The following is an 18,035-nucleotide window of genomic DNA, read 5'->3' on the forward strand; positions in this document are numbered from 1 at the left end:
ACTGCTAAATTATATATTTGGACAAAATATTTTTTTTTGTTAATATATTTTTCTAACATATTTACGTTTTCTTTTTTAAATGTAGTATATTTAAGTATACTTTATTTACATATACTTTATTTAAACCTGTGCAGTCTATTATGATCGTCGCCGACTACAAAAATTATTTTACATTTATCCCCCCCCCTATAATAAAAATATATAAAAATACATAAATTTGATTGATTTTGTGTGTTTTTTAATCGCATAGCAATATCCAAACAAGTTGACAAAATATAGTTATTTGAAAAAGATATGCGTTTAAAAAACACAAAATCAATTGATAAAGAAAGCTTACACATATTTATATATTTTTATTTTAAAGCAGGTGAAAAAATAAACCTAAATTATAGTTAACTGTATAAAAATATATTTTTTCTTATTGGGGACGATCGTAATAGACGGCACAGGTTTAAATAAAGTATATTTAAATATACTATATTTAAAAAAGAAAACGTAACTATACTTGGAAAAAAAAACAACTAAATATGTTAGATTGGTTGGTTGGTTGTTTTTGTTTTACAGCATATCAACCCTTTTCGGGTTATTTAATGCCGAATCCAAAGATTTTGAAGAAAAATTTTTTTAATAGAATATATTTGTTGTTTTCACGTCGGTTTCTATTTAACCCATAGTTGGGACCCTAACAGGTACTACCACTCCGGGTCAGAGTGGACCTGGGAGCAATGGTAATTAAAGGATGGCTCCACACTCCCCAAAGCCCACAAGCTGGGGCCTCACCACTGGATATAGTTTAAGGTCATATCCAGGACCCCCATTGAGGGACTTTTACCCTCTGCAGGGGGGCAGTCGGCGTATTCTAATGCCCCACCGACAGGGCCTAAATATGTTAGAAAAAAATATATCAACAGAAGAATCTTAATATTTTGCCCAAATATAAACAGTTTTGAAGAATAGCAGAAGTATTGTATCCATTTTGTGCTTCCATACCTCAATTGACAGACCTGCCGCCATCTTTGAAACTTAGGGTCTCGTTTTATGCACGATTGCCACATTCGATGTTTAATCAATAAAAAATTAAAATGAAACAGAAGAAATAGTTTAAATTGCAAAACAAAAACACCAAATCACATTCCACAAAAAAAACTTTCACTTAGGGATGTTAGCAAACTTCACATGATCCTTTCCATAAATACTCATTGTCCTTCTAGAAAGAATTCTAACTAGAAATAATTCTTACTAGAAAGATATTGAGGAAACGAATGCCAACAAAATCATCATTAATGCATCGCGGTCTCAAATCACCACTCCTTTGTCTTTTGTAAATACCACATGCTAATCGGCAGAAACAGACACAAAACCCGGACACTTTTGGAAAGATGTCACAATCATGTGGGTAAAAAAACAAAAAAAAGAAACTTTTTCTTCAACAACAAAGAAAAAAACACAAAACTCAATTTTTTTGCAACAAAACAAAATAACAGGATTTTTATTTTGGGGTTGAGAATAAAATATATACATGGAATAAACGCCACAGACATTTTTGCATGTAAGAAACTAAATACAGCACTCTGTCAACTGTAGCATGAACAGTGATCCATGAAACAAGTGTTTCACAGCAAATCTCCATCTCAGTTCGGGAGTTATGAGCACTCCCATCCTGATTTGACTCTGGTCAAGTCACTCTAGGGACTAAGGGTAGGAGAAGGCGATGCACACTCTGCTCTCTACTGCTACTTGCCTCCTTGGACTTCTCCTCACAGTCTGCTACTCCAGTTCCTGCAGCTTCCAACAACTCCAGTGGCCCCAGCTTATTCCTGCAGTTTCCAGCAACTCCAGTAGCTTTCAGTGACTCCAGTTCACTTCTGGAGTGACCGGTGCTTCCAGTTCACTCCCCAGATTACTTTTGCAGCCTCCAGCTCACTTCCTGCAACCCTAGTTCACTCCTGCAACTACGGTGCTTCCAGTTACTGGTTTCTAGTGCTTACTGACGTCCATCTACCTATACCAGTGCTCAATGACATTCTGCTACCTATACCAGTGCTCACTGATGTCTGGCTGCCACTTGCTACATCAAGGACCCATGACTCTCAACCTTTCGAGACGCCCGTTCTCATTGTAGCTGATCCTGAATTCATTGCCATACATATTATCTTTTCCTTGGTAAACAATAAAACACGATATCCTATTGTCTTAAACTGAATATTTGTGTTTTTCATTCCTCTTTTCTATTGCCCTCACTTTCCTTGCCTTGTGTCTACTTTGTTAGTTGTACGGTCGATTGACACCTTCACGCCTTTCAGCCCTCGGAAACAAATGATCATCATCACGATGCTTCAACAACAACAACAACAACAGCAGCAGCAGCAGCAGCAGCAGCACCAAATCAACTATCATGGTTCATTTGTGTTTCTCTCTTTTCACAATCGATGCTCGGATCCCTGCTTTGTCCCAGTCGAAAGAGTAGTTTTTGATCGTTTACCCTACCCGAAATGGACTTTCTGATCACTCGACATATATATGCGGTTAGTCATGAGGTCAGTTTAATATGAAGGAATCGGACTACCCTACCCCCCAAAGAGGAGTAGCTTAAATGGTTGCAACATTTGCTGTAATCAGACTAGAAAAGGAATTTTGTTTCTTAAATTGTTAGCACATAATAGTTAATAATGTTCTATCCCCATGTTAAGAATCAGTTTCTAAATAATAACGTTATTACTTCAGCACGGTCCGTAAACTGTAAATGTTAAAAAACGACCCTGTCTAACTCTGTCCCGTGGGGCGGCATAGTAGATAGGTACTTATAAAACAAAAATACAGAAAAAATCTTTATGACGTATGTACTCGTCATGAAACGAAGTTGTCATATTCCAAAAATTACGTAAATTGTTCAAGTACTTTTATTTTTAACTAAAAAAAAAAAAAAATCAAATTTATGAGTAAGCAAAAAGGGACTGTCAGCGTCACCATCTTAAAAAACAAACAAACAACAACAACAACAACAAAAAAACTAGGAAAGATAAGTCCACAATAATTGCGATATCATATAATGCTTCCAATTTTACATTAATCGTTTTAAATCGTTTAACAATTATTTTCTTTATAAAAATAAAACTACTTCATCAATCTAAGTGATTTTTTAAAATATGACATTTCCGTTCCCTTGCGGGTACGTACATCATAAAGATTTTTCTATCACTTTTTTTTTTTTTTTTTAAAAATAAGAACCCAAACTTTAGCACGAATTTCCTAACTGCATTTCCTTTAAAATAATTTATATCACTAATAGTAATAGATAATAGTGCAGTGGCAGTGCAGTGCACTTATTAATCCGTGCTGAAATAATAACGTTATTATTTAAAAAGCCATTCTTAACATGGGGAGGGGAGGGTGTTTTGTACCTATTCTGTACTTTAACCTTACAATTGAATAAAAAAAAAACATATCATAAAAGTTTAATTAAACTTGGAAATACGATTTAAAAAATAGCGCGGATCAATAAGTGCACTAGCACCTAGTAATGTTTATCGAATAGGTAATGACTAGGGGAAGTGCATCCTAGGAACAAACCGGACGCGATTGCACTCTGATATAGGCCCGTAAACATGTGCACGGTAATGATTTTGAAATCAAGGCGGCCAGGAGCGTAATTTAGACGGAGTTGAAACAGGTGCGCGAACGTGCGCACACCCGTGCCTACGTGTTCCTCTTATTATCCGCGGAGCTAGCAAAGGAAAAAGGAAGGGAATTTTCCGTAGTTTGGTATCCGTTCTTATACTGTTGATAGCAGCACAGGCGCAAAAATATCAAACACTACTAAAAGAGAGAGAGAGAGAGAGAGAGAGAGAGAGAGAAGAAGAAGAAGAAAAAAAAGCGGAGACAAACAGAAAGATTGAATGAACGAGTTGGAGAGAGAGCGAGAAATGGCGGGATTCCATTTGGAGAAGCTACCCTTGCCTCCAAACATTTTACGTTTATTCATTCTGGTATGTATAGAAAAACCCATCTTTTTCTTTTTTGTTCTTTCTTTTTTTTTTCACACGTTTAATTTTTTAAGTCAACGCCGCTTCATAATTCTTTGCTTTCCCCGTCAAGCCATTGCCCGCTTGTTAAAGAACGAACCCCCGGCGTCTTTACACAAGCAGTCTTAAAAAAAAAAAAAAAAATACGCTCATAACACAAACCGCACGTATTCCGTCTCTTTTAAATGTACATAACAAGCATGGACCAAAAGTGGAGGGTCGATTTTATATAAACTCTAAATAGAAATCGAATCCCCCAGTTTTTAGTCGCAACTGCCTTTTTTTTTTAATAGTAATTTTGACTTGACACTTGTATTAGCTTTATAATATCCATCTATATTCAAACGATTATTGCAATTTTATTTTTATAATAGAAAAAAATAATCAGGATTTAATTAAGCTAAAGTTTAAAAGTCTGAAGGAAAATCGAATTTTTTAATAAAAATAAGTTTGAAAAACATTTATTTTACTAAGTAAAATACATGTTTTTCGAACTTATTTATATAATTATAAAATATAAAAGGTGCTTATTTAAGATTACACTTAATTAAAAAAAAAGGTAAAACTATACAAACACCGTGACAGCGAATTAACCCTAACCCTAACCCCTAACCCTAACCCTAACCCTAAACCTAACCCTAATCCTAACCCTAACCCTAACGCTGTCACGGTGTTTGTATAATAATACCAAAAAAAAATCCAGAAAAATATTTATGATGTACGTACCCGTCACGGAACGAAGATGTCATATTCTAAAAATCACGTGAATTGATCAAGTAGTTTTGTTTTTAATTAAGAAACTCGATTTTTTAGCGATTAAAGTTTTAATTATTTTGAATACAAACAAAATCTCTGTAGTCGATTATAGTTATCGTTCTTGAATTTTCACATATTTTTTTAAAATATGGCGGCTCCCGGCCCTCGTCTCGCTTCCGTATAAAATTTGATTTTCTTAGTTAAAAAATAAATACTTGATCAATTTACGTGATTTTTTGAAGTATGGCATCTTCGTTTCGTGACGAATATGTCGAACATTATAAAGATTTTTTTGTATTTTTTTTTTAATTCAATATAAAATCAGCACCATATAAATAAGATAGGAAACTATTTTATTTATTTAGTAACTATGTTTTTTATTTTTAATATTTAAGATATAAATTTAACCCAGAATTATTTTAAATTGTACACACGCGCATGCGCGTGTAAATTACCTGTTGAATATACCCGGTGAAGCAAGTGCAAGAAAAATACAAATAATTGCTTGGTTGGAATGACTTGAATTGTGTGTGATTATCTAGCATCCGGTAGGCTGCTTCATCACCATGAAAAACAAAATGCTAAGAAAAAAAAAAAAAATGAACGCGCACACATAAATAAATAAATAAATAAATAAATAAATATATCTCGTTGAAGATTTTCTAATATATAAACAAAATCTTTTAGGAATTTTAACTTGTATATTTCTTTGATAAAAAAAAAAAATAGCGCATTTAGTATACAGAAGGGTCTAATTTAGCAACGGACAAAATGGAGGTGGGGGTGTAAGGTTTGTTTTGACGGGATCTCTCTTTAAAAATCTACCAAAAATCAGGTAATTATTTAATCAATATGAAGTTTTCACCGATTATTAAGTGAAAGATTGCACTTTATAAAAGTCTAACGTCTTTTTTTTTCCATTATCGCTAGTTTAATTGAATCCCGTTCCTATTTTGAACGGCGCACTTTTTTATGCATTAAAAAGAGAACAAGCGCTTTTTCGCTTCGCTTTGTTGACCATAGTCTCCAACGAATTTCTTTAACCAAGTGATTAATTGGGTGATTTTTATAGAATAAGAATCACTCCCATCGAAATAGATTTTTTTTTTATACGTAACCCTGATCGAAAGGAATAAATAAATAACGGGTTGGAACCCGCTTTCTTGACATGAATGATTCTGTAAAAATGCCGGCAATTCATACTGGCTAGACCAAATTGTCAAGATTTTTCTGCATTTAAATTTTTTTTTTTTTTTTTTTTTTAATATAGGGAGAATTCTGGACAATCACTGAAATTTAATTAGTATAATTTATAAAAAGAATATTTTCATTTATTTTGAGAATATGGTCGGAAATGTACAGCAGTTGTATGGGAATATATTTCCGGTAAGTAAGGTGGAGTTAGTTCACCTGACTTAGTGACTTACTATAAATATATTCCCTACTACTCAGAGGCGTCCAACGTCCATGTTTCATTCTCATAAGAAATGGTCAAGTTAAGTCCGAAAACTTAGCCTAACAATTTCCTGCGACGATTGAAATATGGGCGCCTCCTCTGTGTAGCTTAATTGCCATATTTTCATACTACTACTAATACCAAGCTGAGAAGCTCTACTCGTGTATTGAGCACAGCACTGCTGAAAATCTATACATAAAAAACAAAGAGAAAAAAAATGCGGACTATGGACAGTATTGGAAGCTTTCACAGATGAGATTTTAAAATGGATTTCAACTTAGGGGAATTAATAAGGGCAAACAGAAGGAGAAATAAATAATGATTAAAATCCAAACCAGATTATTATTTATTTATTTATTTTTTAAAGAAACGAAACAAAAATGTTTGGCACTGATATAAATTACCCTCCATGACTATATCCATAATAGATTCGGTAGTTGACTTATGACAACAGCCGAAACACAAAATTAAAATCGGGTTCATGAGAAAAAAAATCAATCACTCAATCAATAAAAAATAACGTTTTTTTTTTTTTTTTTTTTTTTTTTACTTATATATATTAGTGGTGGTGGTGGGATTAAACTTCTGTTTTTGTTTGCCATATTTTCCTAGTTTTTATTTATTTTCTTTTGTAGTTATGCGGGCAGTTTATTTACAAATCTGAGGTATTTATCTTTCTCCCACGGCGGAAAAATGTGACACTAGGATCGGAAAGTAGGATTGAGGATCCAGCTCCCACAAGAAGGAGCACTCTGATCTGCAAAAAATGCCTGGGCAGCCCCGTCGGCATTCCCGGTAGGAGCGCCTGAGGCGATTAGCAATAACGTAACCTCCTTCTCCAAGAGAGACGGCAAAGCCTGGAAGGGTGAACCTAGTGGCGCAGTTCTAAGAGGTTCACTGAACCTCTTAGAACTGCAACTGCACAGAGCGCCAGTACCGAAATCAACAGGGAAAAGGCCATTTTAAAAAATGGTATTTTATTGATTTTTGTGTCCAGAGATCAAGTATGGATTATTGAATTTCGCGCGTACACCGCATTATCTCTACTATTATATGAAAATAACTTTCTGTTAGTGAATTCGTACCCTATGGACTCGAAAACGGCGGGGTCAATTTTTATGAAATTTCAGACGAAAGTACTTTATGTGCCTCGCAGTGTTCTTAGAAAGGTTTTCCATCGGAATGTCTTCGATAAATATCGATAATCGAAATAATCCGACGAAAGAAGGAACAAGCGAGCCTAACATCACAAGTGCATTTGAGAAGTTTTCTTACCACACAAGCTGAAAGGGCCGATATATAAACTCAACAGTAGGTTCTTAAATATGACAGGGGTGCATTCGAAATGAATGTTTCTGTATAACGCACAATTGCACCATGATACTTGACTTTTAAACTTTAATTCAAGCCTTTATATATAAAAAATAAGTTTATTAAATTAAAGTAGATTCTCTCTTTAGACTACAATGTGATGTGGACTAAGTCACTGCAGGGAGGCATGTGAAACTTCCTCCCGGTGCACTGCGATGGGGCCCTAACTAGAACAGGCAATCAATCGATTTGATTGATAAATGGACGATTTCACTGATTTCGATGACAATAAAAATATGGGAATGTGGAACATTCGTTAATCATGATTCAATCCCAGGTAATGTCGGGTCCTCTTGCTAGTACTATATATCTTATATCTACATTGTAACCTTTTCCCAAAAATTGAAAAGTTGTTTCCGACTTTTGGAAGGTGACCTATTCGTTGAATAAGCGTAGACGTAAAACTCGAAGGCAAAAAAAAAAAAAAAGCAAACAAACAAACAAAAAATAAATAAATAAATAAACGTCCGTATGAAAATGCAGCAATTTATAAAAACAAACAAAAACTAAAAAATAAATGAAACAAAAACACTAGATTTTTTTTTTTTTTTTTTTTTTTTACAAAAAACAGCAAAAAAGACAAACGTTGCATTTTTCTTTTTTAATATTGCGTCACCATTTACGTTTCTAAATTTTTTATATGAGGTTTAGTCTATTCGTATTATTTGGATTCTTCGGACTACTGTTCTCATCTTTAGTATCGTTTTCACAACGTTTCGATCGATGTAACCTTTGACCTTCTTCAGGCGTATCTTGTCAAACTCTGGGAATGTTTCCGTCGAACTCGGGGGAATTTAGACGAAATTTACTTCACAGGGGTACTATGCTCTCGTTCCGTCAGCCATGACCGGATAGAGATCCTAAGTAATTAGCAGTTGTATTTTTCGGTCGTCCACACTGAGATTTGAACCTTTCACTTTCAGGAGAATGTCACTCAAGGTCCGCAAGGACCCGTGGTGTGCAGTAAGTACTGGAAAAATCGATTGTAAAAGTGATATTCCCGAGTTCGACAGAAACATTCCCGAGTTTGACAAAATACGCTTTCAGCAACAATTTGCGCGAGTGCGCGTGCGCGCGCGCACACACACACACACACACACACACACACACACACACACACACACACACACACACACACACACACACACACACACACACACACTACAATGTAACAATGTAAACGTATTAGTAAAAGTATGCAAGTTAAATAAACCAATAAGTGTTGTTTGTGGTTTTGTTTTTGTTTTTTCGTTTTAGGTTTTGTTTTTTTTTTTTTTTTTTTTTTCGCTTTAGAGACTCTGGTTTCATTTTGTTTTGTCACCTTCCAGCAATTGCCAGATTTTACCAAACCAATATAGATCGCCATGGGGGCTGATTTATATAATCGCCAAAAAGAAAAACGAATGATATGGTATGAAGAGTATTTAGTGCTTTCAGATGAGATTTTTAAAAGAAATTTGCATTTACCCAAAGTACAGAATAGTTAACATTTGATAACTCATTCCCTCTTCGTCTCCTAATGAAATTCTCTACTTAACTAAGTTTTAATATATTTTTTTTCTTGGCCTTCTGGTTTGGATCAAAGTATAGTATCATAATATATTTATGATTCAATAAAACCTTTTCAAATTTGGGTTTAACTTAAGTAGGACAGCCCCTGGAGTGAATGTGGTATTGTGGTGACAGATATTTCTAATTAAAAGTAGGATAATTTTAAGTATTTGTGATCAAGGATTTTCCCCACACTTTTGATTGGTCTTGTACCTAATTTTTTCAATTTGTAGTTTTTTTTAATATTTTGTGCAAATAAATATTTCAAAGTGTAGTATCTGTTTTTGTCTTCGGTTGAAGGCGGTGAAATGCTTTTTGACTGGAGCGATTAAGAAAAAAAGAATTTTTCCTCCGATGTAAACTACCCCCTTTTGAGGTGTTGGATATTTCCTACATCAAAAACTGACCTTGTGTCTGACTTTACTCTGGTTGAGAGGCAAGTAAAAAGTGACCTTTCCTGTGAAATGATGGGAGAGAGAGAGAGAGAGAGAGAGTGAGAGAGGTAAAAAAAAAAAAAAAAAAAGATCTCATTTTTTTTTTAACTCTCTAATTTTATTACTAGTAATGGTGGGGTTTTGCCGGTCGTGAAATATGCTTAAATATGATATTTTAATTTGTCCAGATTTCGTACATATTATTATAGTCATGATTCAAAAGTAAAAAAAAAACAACAAAAAAAAACAGTATTTAAGTGCCATCAGCTAGAATCGAAACCGAAAGCAAAACTGTAGCATTCAAAGCTTGTGACGTTATCACTGTACCAATGTGACACGCATATGAACTGATTAAAAATAAACTAAGATGAAGGTACAAAAATGTATAACGATTTTTTAAAATTTTGACCCCTTAAAAACTATTTTAACTAACCCATAAAAGAATGGTCCATAAAAAATCCAATCCTTTGAGGCCCCTAGCGCCGCTCTGCGACTTTTAGTTTCAGAAGAGATAGTTTGAAAATATGGAGACAGACAGACAGACAGGCATAGTGTTTTATAAATTAGATTTATATCCTTCCAGGTAACGCCAGGTAACCCTGCTAGTCTATAAGCTAGTAATGTTTACTTTTGTAAAAGTGAAAGTAAAACTAATTGTTTCGAAATGTCTCACTTTTATTTTCACTTTCACTCGAAGAGAAAACTTTGGCATTCTTGTGGTATAGTTTACGCATAGGAAATTGAAAACCTAAAATATGCAACGAATATACGTTTATGGAGAAATCTGCTTATTCAGTTATATTTCACCCTTTATTTATACCAATCCTTGAATTTATGAAGCCGATGTAACTACAGAGCATATACAAATAAATGACACAAGTCTCTCTATTTTTTTTTTTTTTTTTGTAAACTCTCTTATTTTGTTATTTACATCCTTCCAGGTAACACCGGGTAGCCCTGTTAGTCTACAAGATAGTAATATTTACTTTTGTTTAGAAAAACAAAAAGTGAAAGTAAAACTAATTGTTTGGACATGTTTCACTTTTATTTTCACTTTTATTTTCACTTTGACTTGAAAGGAAAACTTTGGCATTCGAAATGTATTTGTTTAAAGTACAATTGCCCAATAATACAGGGTGACCCCCCCCCCAAAAAAAAAAACGGACCCCAACTCTAATTAGGCCCCGTTTCTTAGTGTTTTGTCCGAATGAAATAAAACTTTGGTCATAACTAGTTTATTATATTCAAAACATCACATCAAAACACTAGGATCTTTGGCCTTTTTTTTCTCCGTTCTACAGCATATGTTCTAGATGGCCTCCATTTAGCATTTGTTTTTTTTGGGGGTCACCCTGTACTATAACTTTTTCATTTTCAACTTAGATTCAAGCCATTATCACTGCACAAGCAGTAAAGCCAGGCATATAAAATCAACAGTAGGTTCTTTGATATTTCTGTTTAGAGCACAATTGAACCATGATACTTTACTTTTGCATTTTAAACTTTAATTCAAGCCATCTATAATATAAATCTCACCTGTCTGTTTAAATGTATGTATGTATGTTTGTATCACTCTCAACTAGGCACTCTTTTACAGGGAGTGGTCGCTTTTTTCGCTGATATTTTTGAACGTCATCCACTCTTTTTTATTGACTAGCCTTAATTTAAACCTTCACCACTTTTAGTTTGGCAATGGACTCAACGGCAAAGACGTCACATTTTTTTTTCATGTTCTTTTCCTCCTTCCCGGTACAGGTTCGAGCCTGCCTGCCTGCCTACTATCACTTTTTTTTTTTTTTTTTTTCGCTCAACACACGCCTCCAAACATCTAGGCAACACCGGGCACCCAGGCTAGTTATTTATATATAAAAAATACTTTTATAAAATCAACAGTAGGTTCTCTTCAGTGCAATGTAGACTAGAATGTATTGTGGACTGTCAATGTGGGGGGAGACATGTGAAGCTTTCTCCCGTTGCACTATGATGGGTCCCCAAATAATTCAATTCCGGGCAACGTTGAGTCTCCTTGCTAATGTGCATATATATATACATATATATATATATATATATATATATATATATATATATATATATATTTTCCCCTGATTTCTGTTCTGTTATTAAGCATATTACATAATTACCAAAGTTCGATTATCTTTCCCATCAAATTTGATTTGAATTTCATAAAAATACAATATATTTAAAATTTTAAGGGGTTTATGTCCTAGCCCCCTTAGAAGTGCCACTTACAGATTCGGAAATACTTCCATTATTATCTTTCCTGGTAGATTTTACATAAGAATACACTTCTAGATTTTATTTAAATTCTCTAACACCAACAAACACAAATAGACATTACGTTTTATATGCAGAGATATATCTTCTTTTTATATCTCTATTGCTACTTATATATAAAATGCATTTTGTGTGAGTTTGTTCTCTATGGATTCCAAAACAGCTGGGCCGATTTTTAAAGATAATTTCACACAAATATACTTTATGTGCCTGGGAGTGTTCTTAGATAGGTTTTGTATCAAAATACATCCAATAAATATCGAAAATCGATAATTAAAACAAAATCCCATTAAAGAAGGAACAGTCTGATTTTGATCAAAGTTAACACCCTTTTACAGCCTAACATTACAAGTGGATTTGAGAAGTTTTATGAAGGAGGGCCCAGTGTATAAAAAAGTGTTCTGATTGGTTTTATATGGAAGGATAAACTTGCTCATAAGAAAATAGGGTCCAGGGTATAACCTTAAAATACATCCATTTGGGGGGGGGGGATGTGGGGTTGCTCCTTAGTTTCTTAGTTGCTTCAGGATCCACTTTGGACTGAAGTTAGTAATACCTTTTAGGGCATCTGGTGCTACCAGATCAGACTGGATAAGGTAATCACTGGTCAAAAATGCATATGGATTTTTTTCCTTTTCCTTTGCAAAACTCAGTCCTGTTCTGCAAAGTCAAAAATAATTATAATTTTTTGTTTTCCACAAAACAATCAAACCAAACACTGTAAATAAATATTTGAAGATATAAAGAAATTGAAGCATAAAATCTTTTTTCCAAAATTACTGAATTTGGCATCAAATAACGCGAAAAGGGTTGATATGCCGTAAAGTAAAACAACCAAATCAAACTAAAAAGAAAATGGAACGTAGGCGTAGAACTGCTACAATATCTTCCTCATTTTATTTTTGTCCTAAATCTCATATTACATATATTTTTGAATGACTGGCTTACCAAAGAAATTGTCAGATTTTCACATTGGTATTGTGCAGATATTGTTACAGAATGGATTGAGAGAGAGGTGAGTAAACGTGGAGTGTAGACACGTTTACCAGAACCGAGGGTCAGCTGACCAGATTACGTATGAGTGACGTGGTCAGGTTGGCTAGATCTGAGAGACTGGATTTGGACTTTGAAGAAGACGGACGGCTTAATAGCTGTTCCCTCCCCTTCACTGGGGGTGGGGGACGCTGACGTGTTCAAAGCAAGCAAGATTCACTTCCATATTCTGTGTCGACATCTGGAAGGAAAATAAAAAACTATAAAACCAATTCATCGTCTTGGAGTGATAAATCTTCGTCTAACAGGTACCAGTCTCCCTCCAAGAGAAGATGAATTCCAGATGGATCAACATCGACGACACATGAAGTAAGGTATGTCGAAGAAAATGCATGTAACACACACACACGAAAGCATATGAACAATTAGATATGAACACACACAACCGCATATGAAACTAGACGATCATACACACACGGGATTCTTTTATGACACGCATAATCTCCTTTCATTCTAATAATAATCATTCCATGACAACAAATACAATTATGGTCCTCCCCTTTTATATTATATACCAAACGTCAATTTGGTGCCCCTCTATGATAACCCTAGTGATAACTTAAGTGATAACACTATGTAACAATATCACTAAATATATTCTCAATAATTGTTATATTTTTAATAATATAATAGGTTAGATTTGGTGATTTTGTTGCATAGGGCTACATATTGGGGACGCATTAATGGGACATGTATAACGGAGACTCAGAACAGATGATGGGATGATTCTTGGGTACTTCATATTAATACGGACTGGGAGATATGATGCAACAGACCTTATAACACATATCAGAGAAGGAGAGATACATTATTGTTGATGGAGGACACATAATACTTGGAAGAGGTTACACAAGGTTCGTTACAAGATGATGATAAAACACATTTACCTTTTTTGTTCTAAGGAATGACGACACGAGACAAACACTTACAAACATAGTTGGTTTCTTTATTCTTCAATCGACCGATGTCAGGAATTCAAACTTTGGTTTACATGGTCTATTTTCCTTCCTTCGCTTCTAAAAGGCTCTCCTTTCCAACTGACTATCACCGTGTGTGATCTGCTCTGAATCTCTGATCCTCATCAACTCTAACTTCGGACCCTCAGATTCCTATATTGAGAAATCTCCTTTGTTTATGACGTCATAAGTATGTTTATCAACGTGACTATATCACGTTTTCTACATATGTCTGTCCAACACACTTTTGGCAAAACAAAGAATCCTCAATTGTAATTTTTAACTTATTTTTAAACAATATATTTTAAATCACATTGTGCATTCATTTAACTGATATATTTAATATCCAGATTTCTAAAAGAATGACAATCGACTCTTTTTCCGACATAAACAATATTTAACTATTTCTAACAGAATTAACAATGGACTTAATTTCTAACATTCCATTTTGCATTAGTATCTTTAACACTTGCCTACAGGGTTCGATTCTAGCCTTATCCTAATATTATTTTCACTTATCTAGTATGTCTTCTTACTTACATGAGAAGGGGACAGCCCTTTCATATAACACTTTCTATGGTCCCTCCTCGCCTAACTTTCACAAGAAACACTCGTCTAGCTGTACACACTATCAATAATTCCCCCCACTCTTTATCTGTGCCTAAACCTAAACGTAGATTCCATGAACGAAGTTTCTTTCTTAGAACTGCACACCTGTGGAGTTGTCTTCCGTTTTCCTGCTTTCCGGCTGACTACAATATGGTTGTGTTCAAGTCTAATGTAAATAAGTTCTTGATGAGCCGTTCCATATAAGTTATCAAATTTTACGAATTTTCATTACTAATGATTACTATATTGTCCAATTTCTACTGTACACTCTTTAACCCTTATCCTTGAGTGGCCTCTCGGCCTTGATAATGTGGTGATGCCTGTGTAAAAAAAAAAAAATATTACAGTATTGAAATAACCAAGAATATATTTTCTTTCCTAATGATATGCAGTAACATGCAGGTACTTATTTGTACTGGTAGCAGCAGCAGCTGCAATAAGATATGCAAATGACGTAGCCAGTGTGCAAAGTGATGACGTCACAGCAGAGATAAAAGGACACAAGTGTTCGGAGAAGCGGTGTTCGGAAAAAAGAGGTGTTCGATAAGCATGTGTTACAGGAAAAGCGTGTGTTCGAGATGTGGATGACGCCATAGCAGAGACAAAAACTCACACACAACCAGAGGAGAAATGAACTGTTTAAATATTTAGAAAAAAAAAAAAATGCGTTGCTGGAAATACCAAATATAAAGACTTTTGTTAAAAAAAAAAAAAAAAAAAATGAGTCAAGTTTTTTACTTTCTTCTGTTTTCTTGTGATGGAATCTACAATGTGTTGAGCCCGTTAAAATGTAATGACACCATTAAAAAAAAAAAAGGTGTACAATGTTACATACTGATGCCTGGCACCCTTTATTATATGCCCCAAAGATTCAAGGATTAGTCTTAGTATTGATAAATATTATAAAAAAAGGGAGATAATCTGAGCATGAGCCTCCACAATTTGGATTCCAGGGATAACTACTCAATCACTAATCAAATACCTGAAACTAAAGTTTGAAATAATAAACATTTTATTCATAAGGTTTTTTCAAATACAATACCAAAAGTCAACATTTTTGGAAAATTTGATGCAAATTTATTTTTCTTTTAAATAAGACCGTTATGAAATCAAAAGAAAGAGGAAATCAATTCGTCTAATGATTCCCTAGTAATGCTCGGAGGGAGGCAACTTCTTGATTGTATGCCCCAAAGACTCAAGTATAATTTCTAGTATTAAAAAATAGTATGAGAAAAGGAGTTAGTTTGAATATGATTGTATTCCTGGGGTCACTGGTTTGTCCACCCTCTCTCACCTTTCTGTATGTCACTGCATCACTGATATATTTATAAAATACTCTATTTTATGAAATTAAAAAAAAAAAGTGTTTGTTTTTTTGTTTTAGAAATCCTTTTTTATTTTTCTACTAGCAGGTCAGCCTGGCTTTGCTCATTCATAACTTTATGTGCATATATATATATCTATATATATAGATATATCTATATATATATATATATATATATATATATATATATATATATATATATATATATGCACTGTTCATAACTTTATGTGCATATGTATATGTTTGACTCATGTCCAGGTAATCTACATTTAAAATTTCAAGTGTTTTAACCCAAAATTGGCAGAGGAGTTTGGTAGAGTCTGCAAAGGTCAAATCTTTTGAACTTTGACTCCTTGGCAGCGAAATTTTTGTCCAAAAACTGATTAAAAAGATTGCCCTATGTCTGAATACACTCTACGTAAAAGTTCAAATGTTTAGACCAAAATTTGGCTGAGTAATTTGATAGAGACTGCAGAGGTCAAATTTATTTTAACTTTGACCCTAATTTTGACCCCCTTAACACTTATTGTTTTCAGCTCAATCAAATTAAAAAGTTTGATCCATGTCCAAGTAACCTACATCTAAAATTTCAAGTGTTTAGACCCAAAATTGGCAGAAGAGTTTGGTAGAATTTTCAAATTGTTGAACTTTGACCCCTTCACAGCCACATTTCTGGCCAAAACTGATTAAAAAGTTTTTCTCAAATCTCAATATCTCTTATGTCAAATCACGAGTCTGTAGATTGACAGAGTAGTTTGGTAGGGAAATGTACACACACAGACACACATACAATTTTACTTTTGTAGATATATATATATATATATATATATATATATATATTCTTGATCCTCGATACATCTTCTATCATTATATGTAATCAGTTTTTTAAAATAGTCAACCATATAGGAGCCTATTCGTGATCAGACACACACAGACACACACACACACAAGTAAGTTCTTGATGAGCCGTTCTATATAAGTTATCAAATTTACCAAATTTTCATTACTAATGATTACTATATTGTCCAATGTCTACTGTACACTCTTTAACCCTTATCCTTGAGTGGCCTCTTGGCCTTGATAAGTGGTGATACCTATGTAAAAAACACACACACACACTTTCACTTTTATAGATATATAGATTTGTTCTTTTGTTGTTAAAAAGAACAAAGTTATGATAATCTTATTTTTTCATTGTTCTTAACATAAAATCAACTTAAAGAATATCTTGAGGACAACCTCTTCAGAATGCCTTTGCCGATGCATTTCTGAAGGGACAGGAAATGAGTAGAATTGCTTTAATTTTAGTTTTAGTTTTTTGCAAATCTTTTTAAAAAAATAATCTTTCGACTGTAGTTTTGATGTATTTTTACTTGAAGATGGTTTTTGTTTAAAAATTCTTTTCGTTAAATAAATTATTTTATGTGTTTTCAATCTGAGAAACAGAATGAGAAATGAAGATAGTCTCAATATGACTTTTTAAACAGAAATTGCTCCTGACAAGGTATGAAGCTACTAGATGTAAGGAGTTAAAAATGAATTTCACTTCCCAACAAAAATTAGCTAATAAGTGTCGGATGGATAGAAATCAACATATCCTCCCTCTTTGTCAGAAACATTGTTCATGGAACGTGAGGATTAAAGGACAAAATAAGTGAAGGGAGAGATATGATATGAGAAGAATAGGATAAAATAAGGGAAATAAGAGTTGCTGTCAAATGTAAACCCTTCTATTCTCCGTATTGCCTCTTATTTTCTCCTTTGTAAAATGTTAATAGAAAGGGATATAGTTTGAATATGACTGAATAGCCGGAGCCACTGATTTGTCGATCCCCCTGTAGACGTCACCGCATCATTGTTATATATAAAAATACAACTTTATTTTATAAAAATTGGAAAAACAAATGTATTTAATTTTATTCCTGTTCTTTCTTTAAAAAGAACATTAGAATAATCTTATTTTTTCATTGTTCTTAACATAAAATCAACTTAAAGAATATCTTGAGGACAACCTCTTCAGAATTTCTTTGCCGATGCATTTCTGAAGGGACAGGAAATAATTGAGTAGAATTACTTTATTGGTCCCCTGACAAAGGAGCGATTGGACCTTGTAACTCTCATTCATTTGTTTGCACTTTTCTTAAAGTTGAATTTTTTTTTTTAATTTTGCACAAACATTAGTCATGGTGAAAGTAAATTTTTCACTTG

The 18,035-nt window shown here is 33.8% G+C and overlaps 1 protein-coding gene across 1 annotated transcript in view; it reads left to right on the forward strand.

The window, feature by feature from the left end:
• The first annotated feature begins 3,743 nt into the window (after positions 1 to 3,743).
• The window catches only part of LOC145261150 (uncharacterized), a 76,110-nt gene continuing 61,818 nt past the window's right edge, over positions 3,744 to 18,035 (forward strand). Inside the window, exon 1 of the mRNA XM_080119449.1 lies at positions 3,744 to 3,986. Within this exon, the coding sequence (XP_079975575.1) occupies positions 3,897 to 3,986 (90 nt within the window). The 5' untranslated portion in view covers positions 3,744 to 3,896. The remainder of the gene's footprint in view (positions 3,987 to 18,035) is intronic.

The sequence above is a fragment of the Euprymna scolopes genome, chromosome 37 (genome assembly GCF_053919585.1).
Source record: "Euprymna scolopes isolate OS-2025 chromosome 37, ASM5391958v1, whole genome shotgun sequence".
In the NCBI taxonomy this organism is placed as follows: Eukaryota; Metazoa; Mollusca; class Cephalopoda; order Sepiida; family Sepiolidae; genus Euprymna; species Euprymna scolopes.